This window comes from Cyprinus carpio, chromosome A7 (genome assembly GCF_018340385.1).
Source record: "Cyprinus carpio isolate SPL01 chromosome A7, ASM1834038v1, whole genome shotgun sequence".
Taxonomy (NCBI): Eukaryota; Metazoa; Chordata; class Actinopteri; order Cypriniformes; family Cyprinidae; genus Cyprinus; species Cyprinus carpio.
In genome coordinates this window covers 41,351,537-41,376,173 of record NC_056578.1, presented here as the reverse complement: position 1 = coordinate 41,376,173, position 24,637 = coordinate 41,351,537, and the positions used below count along the sequence as shown (strand labels likewise).

The window sequence follows — 24,637 nt, the reverse complement described above, 5'->3', positions numbered from 1 at the left end:
TCTTTACAGTGTTGTGTTCTGCATTTTGAGAAAATCCGAGGGCCTTTTTAAAATCTTATCCTGATGAATACCTAAAGACAGAGTGATTGCTTGAAGATATTTCAACAGAAATGTGAAGCCAGAGCTGAGATCTGTCTATTTTTAACCCAATAAGAAAGAAAGTGAGAAAGTTTGGTAGATCCTTTGTGTGTGTGTGTGTGTGTGTGTGTGTGTGTGTGTGTGTGTGTGTGTGTGTGTGTGTGTGTGTGTCAGTCCCACAACCACTGCACCATATTTAGAGTCAAAATCCTCACTCATCCTTTCATCACAGTCCCATGAAGCCTGTTATTATATGAAGAGTGTGTTTTCATGTCTAGATGAGAGAGTGTTTCTCACTCCAGAGGAAAATGCCAAACCGCAGTCTGTCACCGTTTCACCCGTCAGAGCTCCAGACAGACGCGCCGGTGAGAGATGTTTGTCATTTCACCGCTCATATCAGCGAATCGACTCGCAGAGAGCGGCGGGTAATGCTGTCATGTCTCTCTCAGGTCCTGTAGAGGAGCACACACTAATGCAGAAGTGGCAGAATGAGCTCGGCGTCTGCACTGAGGTCATTGTGAGTAACTCCTTTATGCATCATCTTTTAATTAAAAAGAATGAGTATTTGAGTGTGTTTTACAAGAAAATAATTCCTTCCAATGTACTTCAAACTGCGACCACAAACTGCTTCATAGTTTCATGTTTATGTTTAATCCTACACTCCAAAAAACTGTTTACATTTACAAGAAAATATGATTTTATGAAAATATTTAATATATTTGAATAGTTGTGACTGTATACACATTTTTTTTTTTTTTTTTTTCTTTATATATATATATATATATATATATATATATATATATATATCTATATATATATAATATATTTATATATATTTATGTACATATATAATTTTTTATTTTTCAGTTTTTAAGTGATTTGAAATAAAGAAAAATATTGCCTTTGTACTTTTTACTGCATCTCTGAAATTGGCTTTTCATAATGAATGTTGCTGGGATTGTCCCCTACACAGAGTTTTCACTATTTTTAATTAATGTGGTATTTATGTACAATTACTCATTCTTTTGCTGTCCCCAATATTGCCCCAATATATTATATAACACATAGACTATTTGGAGAAAAGTGAATAATGTTATTACCATCACACACACACAAAAATTTACGCAATCACACACTAAGACAAAACCAATCCAACCTTTGCAAACTTTTAAAAAGAGTATTTATTACAGAAATAATATACTTTAAAAGAATATACATAAAAGTGCATACAGAATGCAATATTTTCAGACACTTATTTGCATGTTAACTTCAATTAAATGAAAATGTATCGTAGTTTAAAATTATTTTAAATGCAGTTAGTTGAACTTAAGATTGGACTTAAAATAGGGGCATCTTTATATGTAATTTCATAATTACTTCTATTGTCTGTGAAATATAGTTAAAGTATGTTGCTGAATGTATTGAAAAGCATTTATGATACACTAAAATATACTTTAATGCATTTGTATTGCAACTTGTATGTCATGTATTTAAATATATTTTAACTTTAAATGTGATATTGGAAAAAAAAAAAGTGTATTAAGAAAAATAGCCACTTAAGTGGCCTTTTAATTCATATCATTTTAATTCATATCATCATAATTATGTGTTTCATGCTACAGCAAGTGAATGAGGGACTTGTAAAGTTTGTGATGCTGTGATTCTGTGTTAATGTGTGTTCAGGTGGCTCGAGTGCAGAAGTTCAGTGAGAACAGTGGTTTAGGGATCAGTCTGGACGTGTGTGCCGACCGTCACATCCTCCGCTCAGTGCTTCCTGACGGCCCCGTCGGGCGATCCGGAAAAATCTGTAGTGGAGACGAACTGCTAGAGGTCCGTTTGAAACAACCCACCACTAATACGCATCAAACATCTGTTATGTATTGTGTCATATTTCTTTAACTAATCCAATTGGCCCAACAAGATTTACATTTCTAGCAATACAGACAAGACAGCAGGTGTATGAATATATTAATTGTAATTTTAAAAGTTATGTAAACTTTTATTTGAAATACATACTTTTTATCATGTATATTGGAAAATTCCAATAGCTGCAAAGCATGTAAATACTCACCAAGGCTGAATTTATTTGATCAAAAATACAGTAAAAACAGTAATATTGTGAAATATTATGACTATTTAAAAATACTGCTTTCTATGTGAATATCTGTTAAACTGTAATTTATTTCTGTGATGCGCAGCTGTATTTTCAGCATCATTACTCCAGTCTTCAGTGTCACATGATCTTCAGAAATCATTCTAATATGATGATCTGCTGCTCAAGAAACATTTCTGATTATTATCAATGTTGAATTCAGTTGTGCTTGTGAATATTTTTGTGGAAACCGTGATACATTAATTTTTCATTAAATGATTAATTTCTTTACCAAATCTTTCTGACCCAAACTTTCAGTATGTTTTTTTTTTTTTTTTTTTTTTTTTTTTTTTTTTTTTTTTTTTTTTTTTTTTTTTTTGTTTTTTTTTTTTTTTTTTTTTTTTTTTTTTTTTTTTTTTTTCAAAGGCAGATTCAGTATTGAATATTTGGTGATATTCTTCAAATGCATGAACACACACTTTGGCCCATAATGATTTTTTAAGTTTAGTGTCTCTTCATTATTTCCATATATTTATACGTTTGCATGTGTTTGTTCAGGTGAACGGCATTCCCCTCAGAGGAGAGACTCATAAAGAGGTTGTTGACATTCTGAAAGAACTTCCTGTTTCTGTGACCATGGTCTGCTGTAGACCCGCCCCTCTAATGACTGACAGCCAAACTGACCGACCGTGTCCAGAGGATATGGCCACTGATTCCATCCTTCAGGTACATTAAATCCTACATTAAATATCAAATCCAATTTATATGTAATATGTAAGATTAAATATGTAATAATATAATTATTACATAATAATCTATATTCAGTTGGACATTATTGCAAAACAAACCCTTACTCTAGTTGCGGTCTTTAATTAATTTGAATTTATCCATGCCAACTGAATTAAAATAGAATAAAAAATTGATAATATAATATATTTAATTTTAATTTGAATTACCTGTTATCATGTTATCATAAATAGATCATATGTAGTATTTCTAGAAACATTAGATGACATTAATAATCAGTAGTTGACTCCTATTTCTCTCAATGATCTCTGTTTCTATTTTTTTAAGCTTATTTACAAATTACATAATTAGATAATAAAATATATTTACTTAATTTATCAATTAAATAATAAAATTATTAAATAATAATAAATTAAATATTTAAATAATACTTTTAATTAAGCAATTTATATATTAAATAATGATAAATAAAAAAATAAATTATTTGATTAAATATTCATAAATTAAATTATTTATAATAGATGTAAACAAATGTGTATTTAAATATCTAATGGTGGAATTACACTTAATTTCCAAAAATGCTCTAATTTTGCCCATATTCTTTATGTAAGTAAAGTCTTTCCAGACTTAACAAGTAGATTGTCTTACAGCTTATTTTAAATACACTGTTTATTTAAATAATTGTTAATTGAATCAGATGTTATTTATTGAATCTATACCCACTTAATAGTGAACCAAATTGATCCTCTGTCAACCTAAAACCGTTTTATAATCATTCTTTTGCAGTAATAAAGTTCATGTTTTTCATGAGCTGTTAAACAAGCCTGAGTGGTTCAGTCAGACTTTTCTCTGTTGGGATTATATCAGATTACAGTGCACCATTATAATCTCTGTACATCTCAAATCTCTCTCAGAGGGCAGACCTTCATGCCTAAATGCATGACCCAGTTTAGCTATCAATAAAAGCTGTACATTCACCCTCTTAGATATGGTAGATTAAGGTGATGGTTTATGATTCTTAACCATTATTAGGGATTTTATTAGAAAGAAAGTTTGTGTTCATCTTTTTTTGTGTAGGTGCCGGGTGAGTTTGAGGATTTCCTGATCTCTGGCGAATCAGAAGACAGCATGAAAGATCATGTGACTGAAGAGCCCACCGGAACAGCGTTAGCGATGTGGGAAACGGAGATTCAGGACATCGAACTAGAGAAAGGAGAGAGCGGACTGGGCTTCAGCATTCTGGATTATCAGGTGGGAGAGTGGGAGGACCTTCTTAAATTTAGACCATCACATGAGAATGGGAGGAGCTCTTTATTTATTTATTTATTTATTTTTCATTGATTTATGTCTCACACATTTAATACAAAGCAGTAACTCGTGAGTTCGAGATTGAATTGTGTGTCTTTTTTGCTGTTTGAAAGAACTGGCTTATGAAAGCCATCTGTTTGTGAATCAGACTACACGTGTTGTGCTGTATGTTTGTTGTTGTGTACAAAAAAGAGAGGATAATGCAATATTAATGTGTTATTTGTTTATTGTCCATATATATTTTATTGTGGCAGTCATTCTCTTGTGAAAAAGAAGTGTGCTTAATTGTATCGAATGCACTTGTAGTGTGCTTTAAATCTTTATTTATTTATTAAAAGGGAGTTATTTGACATGTAAGTGCAAATGAATGGGAATTAGTTGACATGTATTTGCAAATTAACGCAAGTTTTTCGACATGCAGTTGCAAATTAACACGAGTAAAGTCAAATTACTGCAAATTAATGGAATTTAACAAACATGTTTCAAAATAATGTGATTTAATTGACATGTTGTTGCAAATCATTGGAAGTTAGTTGACATGCAGTTGAAAATTAACGGGGGTTAATAGTTGCAAATTAATGGGAGTTAATTAACATGTGTTTGCAAATTAACGCAAGTTATTCGACATGCAATTGCAAAGGTAGTTGCAAAGTAATGTGAGTTAGTTGACATGTAGTTGCAAAATAATGTGATCTAATTGACATGTAGTTGCAAATCATTGGCAGTTAGTTGACATGTATTTGCAAATTAACGCAAGTTATTCGACAAAAAGTTGCAAATGAAGTTGCAAAATAATGTGAGTTAGTTGACATGTAGTTGCAAATCATTGGAAGTTAGTTGACATGCAGTCGAAAATTAATGGGAGTTAGTTGACATGTATTTGCAAATTAACGCAAGTTATTCGACATGCAGTTGCAAATGTAGTTACAAAATGAGTTAGTTGTTGGAAAATAATGTTATTTCATTGACATGTAGTTGCAAATCATTGGGAGCTAGTTGACAGTTGCAAATTAATGGGACTTAGTACACATTTAACATGTAAAATCAAATCAACTCAATCCACTCCACTTTCCAAATCAAAACTAAAAACTAGAAATTTAACATGTAAAATCAAATCAATGTGAATTAGTTGACGTAGTTACAAAATAATGGGAGTTATTTGACATGTAGTTTCAAGTTAATGAAAGTTAGTTGGCAAGTAGTTGCATCATAATGTGAGTTAGTCGACATGTAGTTGCAAATAACAGGGGTTAGTTTGCTGAGTTGCAAATTAATGGGAGTTAGTTGATGTTGTTGCAGATTGAAGGGAGTTAGCTGACATGTAGTTGCAAATTAACAGGAGTTAGTTGGCATTTTGTTGCAAATTAATGGAAGTTAGTTTACATGTAGTTGTAAAGTTACTTACAGCTACTAGAATGTCTAAAGAGGCCTACTGAAATAAAGTAAAACCGATTATGTTAATGTTATACTCACTTTACGTACGTGTGTGTGTTCATATGTGAACAGGACCCAATGGACCCACTCAAAACGGTGATTGTGATTAGGTCGTTAGTTCCCGATGGTGTAGCGGAGCGAGACGGACGCTTGTTGCCAGGAGACCGTCTCATGTATGTCAACAACATCAACCTGGAGAGTGCCAGTTTGGAAGAAGCAGTGCAAGCTCTGAAGGGAGCAAACATGGGCGCCGTAAGCATCGGGGTGGCCAAACCACTGCCCGTAAGAAATACTATCCTCTACTTTGTAAAGCAGCTTTTTTCTCTGGACGATTTTGTGTTACTGAAACCCGTGGCTGCAGTAACGGGATTCCTTTCACAGGTTCTTTGAATTTTTCATGACGCGGGTCAGTAGTCCTTTAAGGCCTCAGGAAATGAAATCTTCTTGGAGGAGTGTGTCTGTATCTTTGTGAAGAGCTCTCAGGGGCTGTAGTTTATCTTAACCTCTTCAACTTTTCAAGGCTGTTATCTCGGCTCCATTATTCTGGGATTGTGTGCACATTTTGGCATCTTTCCTTCTTTTTCTCCTCAGAGGCCTTGAGGTTTGGAGCGTGTGTGGTGGGTTGTCAAGTGCATTGTGGGTCATCTGATCAGGCCTTTTTTTTCCTGAAGATTTAATCTCACGAGAGGCCTTTAGACTGCCTGAGCGTGCCGAATGCTTTTGTTCTGCTCTCTCAAGTGCGATAGGGTAACACCACCTCTTAATATGGTTCAAATGACTCACTTCCAAGAAGTGGAGTGAAAACCGGGAAAGCATTTCTTCCTATTCACCTTTAGACGTCAAATCTTCGATGTGATCATCAATTTTAATGATGCCAAAATCGATCCACAAATGATTCAGGTCGCTAACCAACCTTGCACTACTAACATGCAAAATGATTTCTAACCAAATCAAATCAAATTCAGTCTTTTATTGTGATCTTGCGCTGGGTGTTATGATGAAATGGGATTCTGCTGTAGCACAGTAAATATATATCTGCACGGCATCAGTATGCAGGACTGCTTTACATTATTGCATAAAGCATCATAATAACAAAGAACAATGTGAATATTTATACATTATACATATTTATACATGTTTATACATTTCATCAAACTGAATAATGAGTGATTCCAACAAATTTAAATCAATTAATGTGCATTACTTTAAATTTAACAAAGAAAATGCAATTAAAGGAATAATTCACCCAAAAATTAAAACTTCCCCCAATATTTACTGGTGCTGACATTTATTTATTCATTTATTTTTTTAATTAATTTATTTATGTATTTATTTATGGTACTAAAAAAAACAAAAAAATAACAACATATATACATACATATCTAACAAAAAAAAAAAAAAAAAATGTCAAAATATCTTTTTTTTTTTAAAAGAAGTCTTATATCCTCACTAAAGAACCTAATTTAACCCATTTTTTTTATTATAATCAAGTTACCCATTATTTTTGTGGAAATTGTGATATGTATTAATTTTCAGGATTCACAGATGAATAGAAAGTTCAAAAGAACAGCATTGTTTTGAAAGAGAAATCTTTTGTAACATTAAAAATATCTTTACTATCCCTTTTGATCAATTTAATGCATTAAAAGTATTATTTTCCTCAAGCTTTTATAAGTATGTAATATTATATACAGTTATCATGTTATGGATCTGGTCAAAGCGCCCAAGCTTAGCGTGACCTGCTCATCGTCAGAGAACGAATGGTCACATGTTTAGAGAGGTGACACTTCCCTGTCTTCACAGACTGAGGATGAGGATGGCTCCTCCTCCTTCATCTTCTCGGCTCTGCTGCTGACGGAGGGCTGTGATGGTGATGAGGAGGATGAAGCTGTGTTCCGCGCTGAACCTGCCGTGGTCAGTGCTCATAAAACACAACCAAAGCATTCCTGTGCAAAGCATGTTAGTAGTGCAACGATATATCAGCGTTTCTAGGAGACAGATACCGAACATTTTACTCCAAGCTTAGCAAAACACACATGGCATCATTGAAAAAAAGTAAAAAAGTTCATGATGATTTTTTGGGGGTTATCCTAACAAACTATTTGAAGTGCAGCACATTTATTGTGGCCTTTAGAAAAAACGATCATTCTCTGATGTTCTCATCTACATAACGTCTCCTCCAGATCGACTCTAGTGATTTAGACCTGTCTGATGAAAAGGCATTTGATCGTCATTTTCTGGAGGAGGAGGACGAGATGCTGCAGTCGATGATTGCTGAGCATGGCAGTATCTGCAGCGCTGATCTGACCTATCAGAAGAACAGACCCGCCTCCACACCGAAGGTAAACTGAGTCAGCAACCAACTGCTTATGTAGTAAACTCACACAGATTTAGTCACCTTTAGAATTGTTTTATCAATACTTTGTACACTGTAGCTCATGTTTCAAAACTGCCCTTGTAAAAAAAGTGTATTTTAATAACAGTACTTATTTAAGAAATAATATACTTTAAAAGAATATAATTAAGTGTGAACTAAAGATCACCCAAAAATGAAAATTACCCTCAAGGCATCTTGGGTGTATATGACAGAAATATATATATATATATATTTTTTTTTTTTTTTTTTTTTTTTGACATAAAAAAAACAAGTAATACAGTGACAGTGAACAAATACACTAATCTGGGTGTTATTTGGTGAGGCATTATGGTGAGGGAAAACAGTGGAAGTAATAATAAAGGGGAAAAACTGATCTTAAAAAAAACCTTATCAGTTTATTTCCTAAATGACGCATGTCATTTGCTCCACTGCCCCATTCACTCCCAGTGCTCCAGACCAGCGTGCCACAGGCCAGCCGCTCTCTGTGCTCTAATTTGCGACTATATTGTGTGGAGTCCCATCAGTTCTGCATTTATTTGCGTTTTTATGGCTGCTGCTCTGGGAGGCCTCTGCTCAGATTCATAGCTGAGTGATTCGGTCCCTCTTGAATCATTCTGCACGAACAAACTCAATTACAGCTGTATGAATCACGCTCCCCTGTCTCTCGGCAGAAATTGCTCTCTCCCATCATTGCACTCCTGCAGGTCATTAATGGTGCTGTTTATCAGGAGATCATCTGCATCTGATTTGACTCTTATTGCGGATATAAATCAGCGGTTAAGCTGTGAAAGGGAAACTGCGTATGTCTCTCTTACCCGCAGGAGTTCTCCTTGAACATTATCTTTCATTTATTATCTCTTTATGGACACGAAACCAAAATCACAGCATGTTCTGTGACAAGGCTGTGATTTAATGAAATAAATATATGCACTGCATGTTTTCTCGTGAGTCACAGCACTGTGTTCCTTTACTCGTGAGCAGCTCTTGATCAGTGTTTTCAGTGTCTCAAAGCAGCTCGGTTCACTTTAAATACTGCTCAGTGTTCTCCATTTTGCATGTTCTGTACGTTTGGGTCAATTCAAATGTGAATTTAGGAACGCAAAACATGCCTGCCATCTTCCTACACATGTAATGAGAAGCACTTACAAACCAGCTGCTTCGAGAGAGAGAAGCTTCAAAAGCTTCAAAACTTGATAGTTTCACGTTTAAGCCAGCTAAATACTGGAGTCTTAGTTTACAGTTGCACTTAAAAAAATAAAATCTATTATTTTTATTATTATTATCAAATACTTGACTTATGTTATAGGAAAATATTACAATAGCATATGTTTTTTCAATTTTGTAAAATATTATTAATGATAATAATAATTTGTTTTTTTTCTTAAATACTTATTTTTATTATTTTACAGCTTAATATTACAATAATGGTGTTTCTTATGTTGTTTAATATTTTTAGGAATATCCTCATAATCATCATAATTATTAAACATTTGGCTTTCATTTTTCAGTAAATTATTATAATGGCTATATTTACTATATTGTTATCAAATATTATTATTTATGATGATGATAATAGTAGTAATAATATTAATAACAACAATAATTTTCATTTTTATTTCGCAATGAATTTATTATTATTATTATTATTATTATTATTATTATTATTAAATACAATGAAATTATACAATTGCAAAAGTTCTAATTTTAATATTTTTTAGTAATAATAATAATAATAATGACATTTTAAATGTTGTCACCACAATCGCAATTAGGTTCTTCCCCAAATCGTGCTGTCCTTCTCCTGGCATCAAACTGCTGAACCCACTCAAAATGTCTTAGTAATAGTAAATACAGGGAAAGTCATCAGACCAACTCTGACACTGTGGTGGTGAGTTTTTAGTCAAGCATCACTCAGATATTATAGTTAATTTCCCGTAGGATCGCTAGTCTGTTCCCATCCTTCCTGCTTCCCGATTCGACCCTCACAATCCCGCCTCATCCTGCTGTCCTCTTTCATCACTCTGTATCCTTGACTTCAGTCTTTGATATCATGTTTAATGAGGATTCTGGACTTTTCTCCTCTCAGAAGGAGGATTTGCTTCCAGATGAACCCGCAGATGAGGCCCAGCAGCTAAACGCCGCGGCAGGGAGCAGCTTCGAGAGGACCATCACTGTGGTCAAGGGCAACTCCAGTCTAGGTATGAGAACGGCAGTGTGTACACTTTAGCATGCTTTTAAAAAGAGTACTTACTGTGGAAATAATATACTTTGAAAGAATATACGTAAAGCTGCATTGCGTAACTTTTTGGGGTTAAATTACATCACGTCTGTTTACATAAAGAAGGAGTCCCGGTGTGTGGATGCTGCAGCTGGCGGATCATCTGTAGCCTCTTCTTACAGCAGCTGCAATAATTAAACTTTTCATTTTGAGAATAGAGTCTTAAACAGTGCATGATGGTAATGAAACACATGTAAGTGACTGAAATTAGATTAAAAGAGAACAAGTACTAAGGAACATTAAATATCTTTTTGAGGTTAAAAGAACAAATTCTTTCGACAATTAGAGATTAGACTGTACTGTACAGAAACTGAAATCTACAGATAACGCTAATACAAACTAAATATACGTGCTGATGTTGTTAACATTAACTATTTGAAAACAAAGTATAACAATAATAATAATTTGCACAGTTTGACGTGATCTGAGCTTACTTTGTGATCATATGATTTAATCACCACTGGTAGTGTGAATTATTGTAAAACTTTTTTTTTTTAGTTGGTCAGAACAAAACTGGCAGACATGTTACTTACTTGATCAGATGACATTTTCCGGTGAAACTTCCACACATACAGCTCAAAACATTAGATTCATCCGCGCTGAGGAGCCATGCCGATGCACCACCCACGTAAAGAAAACAATTCCGCAAATAACTGCAATTGCAGGTTTCAAACAGCGATGGTGACAAAGAGGCGAAACTTGAACTTAAGTTAAACTTAAGAACCCACTTAAGTAGGACTTAAGTAGTCTTTATATGTCATTTCTAAGGCTGTCAAAAATAACACATCAATCTCTGTAATTTTTTTTTTCTGTTTAACACGTAATATAATGGGTCTATGTGGAGATTGTTTTAAGCTCACTTAAATTAAAAGTCATAATATTTTTTCATGTTCTGTAACAATTTAGGCCTATAGATGTTGGCACAGATTTTACTGTAATTTTAAATGTTAAACCAATATTTACTCATTTTATCAAACTAAGCATTGATTTAAAAATAGTTAATCCAACAATCCATTTAAGAGAGCCATCAGTATCAGCATTGGTATCTGTGATTTTTGCCTTCATTTATAATACTTAGTAAAAAGATTCAAATTCACCATCTTTATGCTTGTTTCTACATTAATTTTGAGAATCCATGTGAAAATGTTTATGATTGCAAATTTTAATGTAAGATGCAATTAATCAAGCTTAATTACAGAAAAATGTCTGATTCATTTGCTACATTTTGTCAATTGACAGCACTAGTAATATCATAATTACTTGGTTAAAGTCCACTGAATTTACTGGCAAACATTTATTTGCTAAAATATACTTTAATGTCATTTCCATTCAAAAATATTAAACCATAATGAATTTAAATGCACTTTAAAATACAACTTGAACATTACACTTAATTATAATACTTAAAGGGTTAGTTCACCCAAATATTAAAATTATGTCATTAATGACTCACCCTCATGTCGTTCCAAACCCGTAAGACCTCCGTTCATCTTCGGAAACACAGGTTAAGATATTTTAGATTAGTCCGAGAGCTTTCTGTTCCTCCATTGAGAATGTATGTACGGTATACTGTCCATGTCCAGAAAGGTAATAAAAACATCATCAAAGTAGTCCATTGTACTTAAGTGTGTTCAGAAAAAGTCATAAAAGTGTATCTCTTTAAGTCACTTAAGTGGCCTTTTATGTTATTAATATTATATTTTCTGCAACTGTAGTTTTGTGCAATGGTAAATGTGACACCACTTTAAAACAGGAAAATATGAAGGGAATATTTCTTGCTGTATACGTGCAGCAAGTGATGTGATGAGAAGTTTTCCCCAGCCGCTGATTTCACTAATGATTAAGAGGTGGGTTTGGCCGTGAGATCGTACAGCAGCAGTTTGGGCCGCCTGTATCCCAGAGCAGACATTGAACGCAGTCTGCTTTGCCAATATACGCTAATAGGATATTGAAAATTCAGCTGAGGGAAATCTGGCATTCATTTGAGGCTGCTTTACACCGTTTAGATCTGGACTCAGCTTGACTGTCACAGGTGTTAATGGACTCCCATTCTTGATCTAGAAGATTGCAATTAAAGTGCATTTAATCTCCTGGCAGATGATTTTTTTTACAACGCTGACATAACATAAGTGCTCCTCATAAAAGACCAAGATAACAGAGTCAGTGTGCAGAGGTTCATAATATCTTCTGTAATGTCTGTGTCTGCATTGCACTTTATTTATTTCTAGTGATACTTTTCATTTTTTAGCATGACTTGAAATCATGTTCTCATGCACACAGCACAACATAAAGTATATTAGTAATCAATGTTTGAAACGCCACCTATGGAATTTTGTATTTAATTTAATTTAAAAATATACTCATGTCAAATATAAAATACTTGTAAAAAAATATATATAAAATATATATATATATATATATATATATATATATATATATATTATATATATATATATATATATATATTGCACATATCAGGGAATAAATATGCATCATAGGTCTCTGTGTTGAATTTCTTTGAATTGCAGTTCAGTAAAACTTTCCTGTCAGTCATTTCAAATTCTAACCCCAATTCGAATTTTGTTTACCTAAACCAATAACAATCATTTTTCATTTTTCAAAAAAGATTAAATAAAATAATATAAATTTTATATGAAAAACTTAACTGAAAATTAGAAATGTCACTTTGGCATCTAACTAAGTTTGAGTACTAAAATTACTAAAACTGAAATAAATAAATTAAATCTTAATTAGAAAAAAATACTAAATTTTTACAGCATGTAAAAAATTACAAAAATTTAAATGAAAAATATAAAAATAAAAGCCAATTCAAAATAGTACTTTCATAATATTTAAATAAGTCTAAAATAACTGATTCCAGCAGAGTGCATGACCAATTCAGTTCAACCATTGTTTGTAAGGACAGAATGTGATTTTTCGAGTGACAACATCACATCAAAAGTTGTGTCTCTATTTTCAATAATGCATGGGATCAGATCATATTTACACAATGTCCAGTAAGAAATTTCAGTATCTCTCAGACATATCTTATTAAACTGTGCTGGTTTAAGATTCCTTAGGATATTATATTATCTTTTGAAGAAGTTTTTAGAGTCAACCTTGAATGCATTTTAGAATTTTTATCTAAAGCAAACATTAAAAACATTATATAGCTTTTTAAATGCAAATTTCAACTTGTTCCTCCCCATGATAATAGCCAAGGAAGCTGGCATGGCATTAAAACAGTCCGGTCGCGTGTGTTGCAGGCATGACGGTGTGTGCGCTGAAGGACGGGCCCGGGATGCTGATCCGCAGCATCATTCACGGCGGCTCCATCAGCAGAGACGGCCGGCTCGGGGTCGGGGACCTGATTCTGGCCATCAACGGAGAACCGACGGGAAACCTGACCAACGCTCAGGCGCGAGCCATGCTGCGCAGACACTCTCTGATCGGACCAGACCTGGGGTGAGACGCTCACTCACACACACACACACACACACACACACACACAGACGAGAGTCAGCTGAGCTTCTGTTCAACTTCTCAGGCACAAATCAAACGCTCTATTATTGACAGGTGGATAATTACAGACAGTCTCAGAAAGGTTTGTGCTTTATTGTTTTATATTATTTATATTAAACACAGAGGGTTTCATTTGGCTTTTTCAAAAAGCTATTCAGCAAGGCCCCATTAGTTAACATTAGTTTACTGCATAAACTAGCAATGAGCAATACAGGTGTTACAGTATTTATTCATCTTTATTAACATTAGTTTATAAAACTACAACTGTTCAGAGTTTATTTCAGATCAGGTTTATTAAATAATATTAACAGATACAGCTTTGGATTTCAATAATGTCTTAATAATTGTTCAAATTAATTTAAGCTAAGACTAAGAAATGATTTAGTAGTGTTTTCATTGTTAGTCAAATGGAAGCTTATTGTAAAGTTTCTAATCATTTAATTAAATAAATTGCATTAGATGCTGATTCATAATTAAATTAATCACAATTATCAATATTTGCTGAGGGAAGTAACCAAATGTATATACATACAGGGCTGTCAGTTCATTAACAGTTCTGATGGAATTAATTGCATAGTGTGCTTATTAATTAATCATAAAAAATGATAACATACATAAGTGTTTGTTCGCTGCAGCCACTGCACTGTTCAAAAGTCTGAGGTCAGTAAAATGTTTTTAAATTCTTTTTTAAGAAATTAATTCATTTTATTCATCAGTGATCAAAAGTGACAGTAAAGAAATTTCTAATGTTACAAAAGATTTTTTATTTCAAATAAATGTTGTTCTTTTGAACTTTCTATTAATCTGTGAATCCTGAAAAATAAAATGTGGCACAGTTTCCACAAAAATATCGTGCAGCACAACTGTTTTCAACATTGATAATAATCAGAAATGTTTCCTGAGCAGCAAATCAGCATATTAGAATGATTTCTGAAGATCATGTGACACTGAAGACTGGAGTAATGATGCTGAAAATTCAGCTGCGCATCACAGAAATAAATTACATTTTAAAAGATATTCACATAGAAAACAGCTATTTTAAATTATAAAAAATATTTCACAATTTTACTATATTATTGATTAAATACAGCCTTGGTGAGCAAAAGAGACTCATTTCAAGAACATTAAAAACCGTACTGACCCCAGACTTTCCACACAGACCTACAGTATTCGGTTGCATCTAGCTTATCAAACTGGTTACTTTTTGGTGGTACTTTTTGGTAAATCTGTTTAAATTGAGTTTATGTACAGTCAGGGTGTATTTTAAGGGTGCTGCCAATTTAATAGAGCCATCAACCTCAGCAGAGCTCAGGATTTACCTTCACAATAAAAGGTTGAACAGACATTCATAAAACAAGGCTTATCAGTGTCCAACGGTGATCCAGAAGCCGTCTGGCAGCAGAGAGCTTGTTCTAGCTGCAGTGACTCGCTTTATTCTGCCTCCCGCTGCCAGCGGCATCTGTGTCCGTAAACTGCTCTCCACGTTTCCAGATCCACAGGTGCTGCGGGGGAAGAGCTGAGCCCCGTCTCTGTGTGAGTACTGCCTTCATCACGCTGTCTGTCCTCACTCCCTGCTTGTGTTTGTTTTGAGCTGTCGCTGCAGCGCTTTATCCAAAAAACCGGATTGTTTGGGCCACCCGCAGCCCTGCTTCCATTCTCCTCTAATCACACACAAGCTCAAAGTCTGGAAACCCATCGTGTCATTCCAAACCTGTATGAGTTTCTTTCTTCTGCTGAATCGTAATCTCTTTACTGGGTCGTTTCTGTTATGCAGTACCTTTTAGTGATCATTTTATATTCTATTTATTTTATTTCTATTCTGTTAAAATTGTTAAACCATTATTATTAAAATTTTAAGCAGCATAGTTGCTTTGAACATTAATCTTATACTGAAGCCTGGAGTTATGGATGCTGGAAATTCAGGAATAAATAATATTTTAAAATGTTGAAATGTAACAGTTAATTATAATTATTTATTCTGTTATAGCATAATAATATTTCACAATATTCCTGTTTTTACATTAATAAATAAATAAATATTTGCAAACAAATATTTGATGCTGTTGTGTTCCCACAATTTTTGTTTTGTTTAAAATTTATTAAAGTGATATTACAAAAGACAAACAGGTTGAAATTGAATATGTAGTGGATTTATTTGTGAAGGGGGGGGGGGGGGTGGAAAGTATGAGTTGCAGAAAACATGTTTTCTTCAAATAATTTTAACTAGAGAAATAAAAAATGAACTAGCTAAATTGCTATTTTTTAATTTCAGAAGAGAGTGCACATGGCAAAAAAGGGTAACTCATTCGCACCAAAGTAGTGAATGATTTAAAATTCGCCCCATGTTCACTGAAGTGTGAAGCTGAAGTGTGTGAGGTCTACACCACAGAATTGCAAAAATAATGATTGTTGGCAGAGTTTTTACACTTTTCAAGAAAGTCGACCAACAAATTAAGCTGGGATAGGTGAGTGCTTCAGTTTTAATTGTAGTATTTTAACCAATACTTTAAGGGAAATTTGAATTGTACTGCATAGTAGGTTTGACCCAACTAAAGTCTAACACTCGTGTTCCAGTCAAACTCAATCATGCTGCGCTTTCCTCATCAAGCAGCGTTTGAGCAGGTTGTTGTTTCCTTGGTAACATGCATTCATCTTCTCAAGAGGCTGTCGTTCGTCGTTAACATTCCAGGCCGTCATTTCTTTCTGACATGGTGTGTATTGTGTTGTTCATCTTTGACTAACATCTCTCTCTCTCTCTCATGTCAATGATTTGATTTCCAGCCATCGATCGTCATTCATTAATGAAGCGTTTTCACTGAACGTGTGGATAATGAATATTTGATTCACATCGATGTGCTGTGACTCCTTATGTCTTGATATCTCTGCCTGCATGCATGAATTGTTCAAAACAAGGTTTGATTTTCCTCCATTAGATCTGTCATCTTCACTTACAGTCAGGAACATGAAAATTCAAGCTAAATTATCAGGCTCGCCGTTGAGTCAGACTATGTTGGTTTGAATTTTTGGATGTAATGCAAAAGAAACAGAAAAATGTCTTATTGTGGGACATTCATTTACTAACCCATAAAACACCGGCTGCTGTTGACAATCACATGACTGATTTATGAGTTCACCTTGGGCAGAGATAGGCAGAATATATCACATATTACCCATAATGCTGAAAAAAAACAAGATGTGCTTCAATGCAAGTTAAGCTCAGTTTAATGCATTTATTGCATATTGCTGATCGACTCCATTTTGCATTTTTTAAAACTGAAGAACAAGTGGCCATTAAGTCACAAATGCTGTTCAAGCTGGGAGATTCCTTTGATGATGTTTGATTCCGGCAGTGTTGATGACAGGTCTGATGAGTCAAATGTCATCATAAGCTTATGAATCTTGTGATTGTGTGTGTGCAGAATCACGTATGTTCCTGCAGAATATTTAGAGGAATACAGGGCGAGCCAGCAGCTCCAGAGTGATAATATCTCTCATATAAAAAAAAAAACTCAAAACAACACACACCACACACACACTTCGTCCTGTCAGCTGTAAAACTGACAAAACATGAGAGCTTAGTTTTTGTGTGTTTAGTCAGATGGTCTCAGATCTTCCAGAGAGAGAAGATGGAGAAGGACAGGAGAGTGAACGACAGACAGCAGCTTCCAACAGCTGGAATCTACCACGGAGGTGAGGACCGATCAATAAGTTGCATGTGATTGAAAAACATGGACATATCTGTTAGGAATGGATATGTATTAGAATCCGGTTCTGTTGGTATTCTTATTATTCTTCCTCTGGGAGTATATGGCAACCCTTAAAACCATTGGAGCAAAAATTGGTGCATTCATTAGGGAAGGTATGAACATCAATCTGACCAGTTTTGGGCTCTCTCACTCGAACCCTCTAGCGCCACCGTAAGTTTAAAATTGGGCTTTTCATAAAAGTTTAGCGCTATATGATCTATTTACAGTCTTCAGATTTTTGATGAAATATGCTGTATGTTATAAACAGTTTGGCATATTGAAACAGACAAAATATGTTTTGTTGGGTTTTGTTAATAATATATAATTATATATATATATATATATATATATATATATATATATATATATATATATAATATATGTGTGTGTGTGTATATATATATATATATATATATATATGTGTGTAATATATATATATCATATCCATCCATCCATTCTCCAAACTGCTGTCCTATGTAGGGTCGCATACATTTTGCAATTGCCCAAAATGGATTTTAAGATTGGAAATGTATTTTCTTGCAAAATTGTTATTTTTAACATATCTTGGAAAATATATTTAAAGCTTGTAAATTTTGATGCTGTTCGGTCAGAAGGTGGGATCATGATGATGAGAAACAAATCAATGAAGACAACTGTGGGAAAGTCATGAAAATGTATTGATCATGATGTTGCAAATTGACATTACTGGATGTTAAATGAATGTTCTGTGTGTGTTTGCTCAGAGTGGAGTTGCACAGGGAAGCTGGGAAATCACTGGGCATCAGCATTGTTGGGGGGCGGGGCATGGGCAGTCGCCTTAGCAATGGAGAAGTGATGCGGGGCATCTTTATTAAACACATCCTGGAGGACAGTCCAGCGGGACGCAACGGCACACTGAAGACAGGAGACAGGATTTTAGAGGTATACACACTTACTTAGCAATGCATTATAACAGAACGACATAAAGTTATCTACATTTATAAATTATTATTAATACATTACAATAATCCACCTCTAATCTAAATTAAAATGCTAAAAAGCACAAAATCAGGATTTAAATAGAGTTCATATATCTTTTTATTTTCTCTCAAAATTGTTTTTTATTAAAGAACATACAGTTCTTGAAACATCTGGAGTTACAAAATTAATTGTAGTTAATTAATTTGCTATTTACATATTTCCATTTATTGTTAATAAAATAAAAAGATTGAAAACAGGCAGATCTGTCATAATTACAGCAGAAATGCTGGAAATAGCTTAAAATATTTGACCCAGCTTTATACAAGCTCAGTGGACAAAAAAAAAAAAAAAACTTCCTTGATGAAATCCAAACAATTTAACATTTTATTTATTCATTTATTTATTTATTTGTTAAATGTTTAACATTTACTTTTATTTACATTTGTTTTAAATTTACTTAAAATTGTCAAATGTCTATGTAATTTTAATTATAAAAAAGTCACTGCTTCCCCCAATTGCATATGCAGTGTATTTTAGTGCTTGTTGGAGTATAGCATTGTTAGTTTAGCAACATACTAGCGTCAAACTCCTTTGGACTCAATTGTGAATCAGTTCACCTGTGTACTTCATGTGTAAAATGCAATTTGTGTTTAGCACAATGTACAGTAGTGTTTATGAGGTTGCATTTTAGTTCTTCTATCATGGTACAACAGTAAATATTATTTACAAAATATTTATTTTTGCACCAAATGTTGAATTCTATAAATGCAGGAAGTTGCAATGTTGCTCACATTGTTGCAACACACTAAAATGAACTTTTACATTCAATGAAGCTGTCTGCACTGGAAGTGGCATGGCACAGTTTGCTAAATTTTCTGCTTGCTGTCTGATTTTTTAAAAATCATAATATAAATGATATAGCAAATTCAGCTAATGCATGTTTACTTTGGCATGGACACTGTCATACAGCCCAGCCTGGCTAGGTAAGCAGGGTGGCGTTTTTTTGGCAGGTTTTGGGCTACACACCTGCTCATAAAGTTGAGTTGTGTGTGTGTGTGTGTGTGTGTGTGTGTGTGAGACAGGTGTGTGTGTGTGTTGTGTGTGTGTGTGTGTTGTGTGTGTGTGTGTGTGTGAGACAGGTGGGTGGAGTGGATCTGCGTGATGCCAGTCATGAGCAGGCGGTGGAGGCCATCCGTAACGCGGGAAACCCCGTGGTGTTCCTGGTGCAGAGCATCATTCACAGAGACAGAGTCAGTATCACACACACAATACAAACATCTGCTGAACTGATCCATTTATTGATGCTGGTTAACACGTGTGGGTGTTTATAACATATTTATAACTGCTGCATACTAACTCTGGCTGGGTGATATAGCTTTAACTGATTATCAAACTTTATAAAACACACTCTTTTATCTAAAAGTTAGATGTTCTTATAAATTGTAATAAATTAAATTAAAACTGACTGTTTACATTCTGTTGACAATCTCAAAATTTTTCAGCCTTTTAAGGATATTTGTTGCTGTATAGCTCAGTGTTTATATATTTGCTCTGCAGTGTTTTATTTTTTTTTAATCAGAGGAATCTCATTTTAATTGAACTGCAACTGTTGCCAAGTATATTCAAAAAGTAAAATACAGTAAAGATCTAGTTAGAAATTGTGTGTGTGTGTGTGTGTGTGTGTGTGTGTGTTTTGCTAAAGGAACACAAAGAATTTAATTTAATTATTTCCATTTAAATGCACCAATATAACAATACTTTTGATGCACTTTAGCATACTTATTATGGAAGAGATATATTTGAAGAATACTGTATGCTGCAATAAAATGATTTTAAATTTATATTAAATGCAATTAGCTGAACTTTAGAGTGTTTTTAAGCCACTTAAGTAAGACTAAAATACATCTTTACATATATTTAATTTCACAATTACACAACTTTTGTCTTTGAAATATGGCTAAAGTACTGCTGAATGTACTCACAAGCATTTATGGTAAACTAAAATATACTTTAATATTAAAACTCGTATCTCATGTATTTAAATATATTTGTAATTACACATTTGTAACAATGAAATTGCAATTTAGTACATTTAAAATATATTAATTTTAAATGTAAAATTGAATAACACACTACAGTCAAAATTATAATCAAATACTTTACATGTGCTTTAGTATGCTAGTCAACACATTAAAATAAATGTACTTCTTTTAAAACACAACAGATGATTTAAAGAATTATTGCAAAGCTCACTTTTTAAAAGTGTACTTAAGTAAGTTCAGAAACAGTCATACAAGTGTCTTTAAGTCACTTAAGTGACCTTTTATTAATATTATATTATCTGCAAGTTCAGTTTTTTAATATACTTTTAAAATTTGAAGTATACTACAAGTACACATTCAATACAATTAAGCGCACTTCATTTTTAAAAGGGTAGTGGTAAACAGTGATATTTACCTACCTATATGTATATATATATTTTTTTTGCTAAATTATTTTAATACATTAAAAAGTTGTCATGCATTGACTTCAGTAAAAGCACATTATTGAATAAGTTTTAAATCAATTCATTGAAACAGTTTACATTAATAGAAATGAATCAAGCTTGCAAATTGTGACACCGGTTTGGCTACTGAAGCTTTAATCAGAAAACTCTCTCTTAATGCTATACTCTTACTCTTTGAGAAACCTAATGACCAAATATGAAGCATATTAAAATCATCATCAGTGTTACTTCATCTGATATTGTCAACAGAATCATCATGTATGGAAGGATTATCTCCATTGTTCAAAGCATTCGGCACAATCGTCTGAGAGTGACGTCACCTCCCAATACAAACATGTCCCATAGTTTAGCCCCGCCCCTGACACTGATTGACAGGTTTCCGTGTAAGGCATCGGAAATTCAAATGCTAAAGGAATTGTAATTGCATTGAGTTTTGGCAGGTTACATGCACGGTGCAGAGAGAGTGAAAAATCAGATGTGGTAATTAATATTGCTATTTAATTATGACTCGTAAGTCATGGGAAATACAGTTGCAAGTGAACTTTGCTTCTCCATTTGAAATTTGGCAGTCACTGTGTTCATGAAAGCAAAAACGCAAACGGCAATACAAGATTTGCAATTGCGTTTTGATTATGTCACAATTTATTTGTCCACATATAGAAAACACAACTGAAAACACAATTTGCAATTCCTTTTGAAATTAGTCTGGAATATCCTTCCATAATCATGAATATATTGTGAATCTTTAATATATCTCCCAGCACTAACTAACTAACTGCTTTTGTAACTGTTTAGTGCATCTGTCTCTCGCTCTGCACCTCATCTGTCTCTGTCTGTCTGTCTCTCAGCCTGACTCTCTGTATAGTTTTGATTCACCTCCTGTCATAGAGAAATACGGGACGGTTTTAAAATGTGTCCCTGTGCCAAAGTGTCAGGTAATTTCTGTTCGGCCCTCTTATCTCCGCTCCCAGCATCCCTCATTCAGCTCGGCTTAATGTTAAGATTTGCCAGTAAGTCAACTTAAACACATTTATGGACTCAATCAAATGTGATTATATAAGTAACACTTTGTTATGGCTCTCTAAAGTTCAACTGTTTCACTGTTAATATCCCGAGCCACGTCCTCCACTTAGTTTGATTTACCCGCAGGCCTCTTTTTTAAATAATGGCACTATACTAGTTTACAGATTAGATGTCTTAATGACTCGTCTTGTGGGATGAAATGTGTTTAAGCTGATATACTGGCGCAGGGTGATTCTGTGTTGTGCTTGTAGAAACCTCCCGCAGCCCAGCTACAGCTGAAGCGTTCAGAGCAACCCCTCCATCCTTACCCCCAATCCTGCTTTACATACAAACCGCTACAGGTTAGACAGAGACGCCTGTGTGTGTGTGTGTGTGTGTCTGATGTGTTGAATGGTTATCAAGTGGTAGATCCTAGAAAACTCATCCTTGTTCTTCAGTTTTCCATGGTTATGTTTCATTTTGAAAGTTTTTTTGGTTTTCTAAGTATATACTAGCAACACAAATATGACTTTTTGTCTAATAAAAAGCTCTGTAGTATCAAAATGTCCCTTGTGAAAAAGAAGTGCACTTAACTGTATTGAATGTGCACTTGTAGTGAACTTCAAATCTTAAAATAATATTTTTCAAAAGCTGCACTTGCAGATAATATAATATTAATAAACTAAAAGGCTACTTAAGTGACTGAAAGAGAGACACTTTCACAATTGTTTCTTAACACACTTAAGTATGCTTTTAAAAAGTGCATTTGGTAATCATTTTAAATTAAGTTTTACTTTAAAGTACATTTGAAATCATTAAGTGTTATTAATCTTTTGTCCTGCTTCAACCTCTTAACTAAGGTTGGTCTCTTTTTAAAGAAGACAATTAGCAGATTATTGTGTAAGCATTTCAAAAAAATTTAAATGTAAAGAAAAGCTAAACAAATTTAGGTTTACTGTAAAGAAATTGTACTGTTCTAAAAATGTTTTATTTTATATAAAATAAATATTTTACAAAATCTTTTGGAATCTAAAATTGCTATAAACTTAAAGCCATTTGTCTAGTTAAGTTATGTTCCAAATTTGAAGTTGATATCACAAAAATTGAGGTTACTTTAATTTGTCAGGATTTTGATAATAAAATATTGTAGTACATTTAGTAATATGACACTTGAAACCGCCCACTAGGGGTAGGAGGATGAATTGTGAGTGTTTAAGCTTTCAGACACTAACTTTTGCATGTTAATTACAAGGAAATTGGATATCATTTGAAAGCTTGGTAACACTTTATTTTAAGGTGTCCTTGTTACAGTGTAATTATACATTTAAGTACTGAGTAATATTAATTAACTACATGTACTTACTATATGGTTAGGGTTACTTGCAAGTAATTATGCATAATTAATTGTTGTTATAATAGTAAGTAAATGCAACGTCTAACAAGGACACCTTAAAATAAAGTGTTACCAAGCTTTCAAATGATATCCAATCTCCTTGTAATTAACATGCAAAAGTTAGTGTCCGAAATCATTCAATTCACACTTAAGTATTTTATTTCCTTAATAAGTACTCTTTTAAAATTAGTTTCCTAAAGTGTAAATCTTTTTCACAATGGGTTTCATGATCTGACTCAAAACAGCTCTGTTTTTAATCATGACATCACACATCGCGACTGTTTTTGCTGAAATCTCAACCTGCAAAAAATGTATTGCAATACTGTTGAATCTCTGAAACATGTCTAAGTGGTCGTCGAATTTCTCAGCTGAGCAAAGCCCTTGTATCAAGGCACCTTCAAACCCCTGCATCACAACTTTATAAACTCCTCTTCATCAGAACTTTATAAAGTCTTTGTGTCCAGATGTGCATTAATGATCTGCGCCTCATTCCCGCCCAGCAGATGTCTCTCTGCAGATGGCTCTTAAAAGTAGCTTTGTTTCAATGGCACTGAACAACAAGTACAAAACACGAGGGGGGATCTGCGGCCATAAAGAGAGACTTTCATTACTGTGCAGGACTTTAGTTCAGATCTTCTGGACCAACAGAGAGCCTGTCAATGACATTAGAGTTTAATGATGTTGTTGAAGTCTTGTAGAGTATTTTTGTGGAACTGTGTTTGACGAGGACTGTTCTTGAATTTTTAATAACGGCAGACATCTGCGCTGGATGCAGTGGAAGACATTTCAGCCTTGGATCTGAAGAGCAGCAGTGAGAAGGTGAGCAGACAGACGCCAGTGAATCTGCTCTAGTGCTTCTTCATCACAGATATATGACCCAATACTGCTCTAGATTTTAAGTAGCTCACCAAAAATCTATCTATTCATTTTATTTTTTTGTCATTGTTTTCTCACTCTCTGGTCATTCCTAAACCTGTGTGATTGTCTTCAGTGAAACTGAATATTTTCAGGAATTAATGGAGTGCTTTTCATTACAACAAAGAGCTGTTTGAAAATCAAAACATTTCAATACAACAAAAATTAAGATCATTTCTATGACGTTTTATGGGGAAAATTTAATTTGTACAAGTGTGTATGGCTTGGAAAATCACGGAGGGTGAGGAAATAATGTACATTTTTATTTTAAACTTCCTC

At 33.8% G+C, this 24,637-nt stretch overlaps 1 protein-coding gene across 1 annotated transcript in view; it reads left to right on the top strand.

Annotated features, from left to right (window-relative positions):
* Nucleotides 1-24,637, top strand: part of LOC109045585 (multiple PDZ domain protein-like) — a 68,669-nt gene that overhangs the window by 24,614 nt on the left and 19,418 nt on the right. Inside the window, exons 12-28 of the mRNA XM_042761209.1 lie at nucleotides 357-443; nucleotides 528-595; nucleotides 1,762-1,908; nucleotides 2,729-2,896; nucleotides 3,995-4,168; nucleotides 5,732-5,941; nucleotides 7,463-7,573; nucleotides 7,843-8,001; nucleotides 10,123-10,234; nucleotides 13,581-13,779; nucleotides 15,328-15,369; nucleotides 17,256-17,387; nucleotides 17,431-17,526; nucleotides 18,326-18,503; nucleotides 19,682-19,792; nucleotides 21,897-21,983; nucleotides 24,200-24,262. Coding sequence (XP_042617143.1) covers nucleotides 357-443; nucleotides 528-595; nucleotides 1,762-1,908; nucleotides 2,729-2,896; nucleotides 3,995-4,168; nucleotides 5,732-5,941; nucleotides 7,463-7,573; nucleotides 7,843-8,001; nucleotides 10,123-10,234; nucleotides 13,581-13,779; nucleotides 15,328-15,369; nucleotides 17,256-17,387; nucleotides 17,431-17,526; nucleotides 18,326-18,503; nucleotides 19,682-19,792; nucleotides 21,897-21,983; nucleotides 24,200-24,262 — 2,144 coding nt within the window. The remainder of the gene's footprint in view (nucleotides 1-356; nucleotides 444-527; nucleotides 596-1,761; nucleotides 1,909-2,728; nucleotides 2,897-3,994; nucleotides 4,169-5,731; nucleotides 5,942-7,462; nucleotides 7,574-7,842; nucleotides 8,002-10,122; nucleotides 10,235-13,580; nucleotides 13,780-15,327; nucleotides 15,370-17,255; nucleotides 17,388-17,430; nucleotides 17,527-18,325; nucleotides 18,504-19,681; nucleotides 19,793-21,896; nucleotides 21,984-24,199; nucleotides 24,263-24,637) is intronic.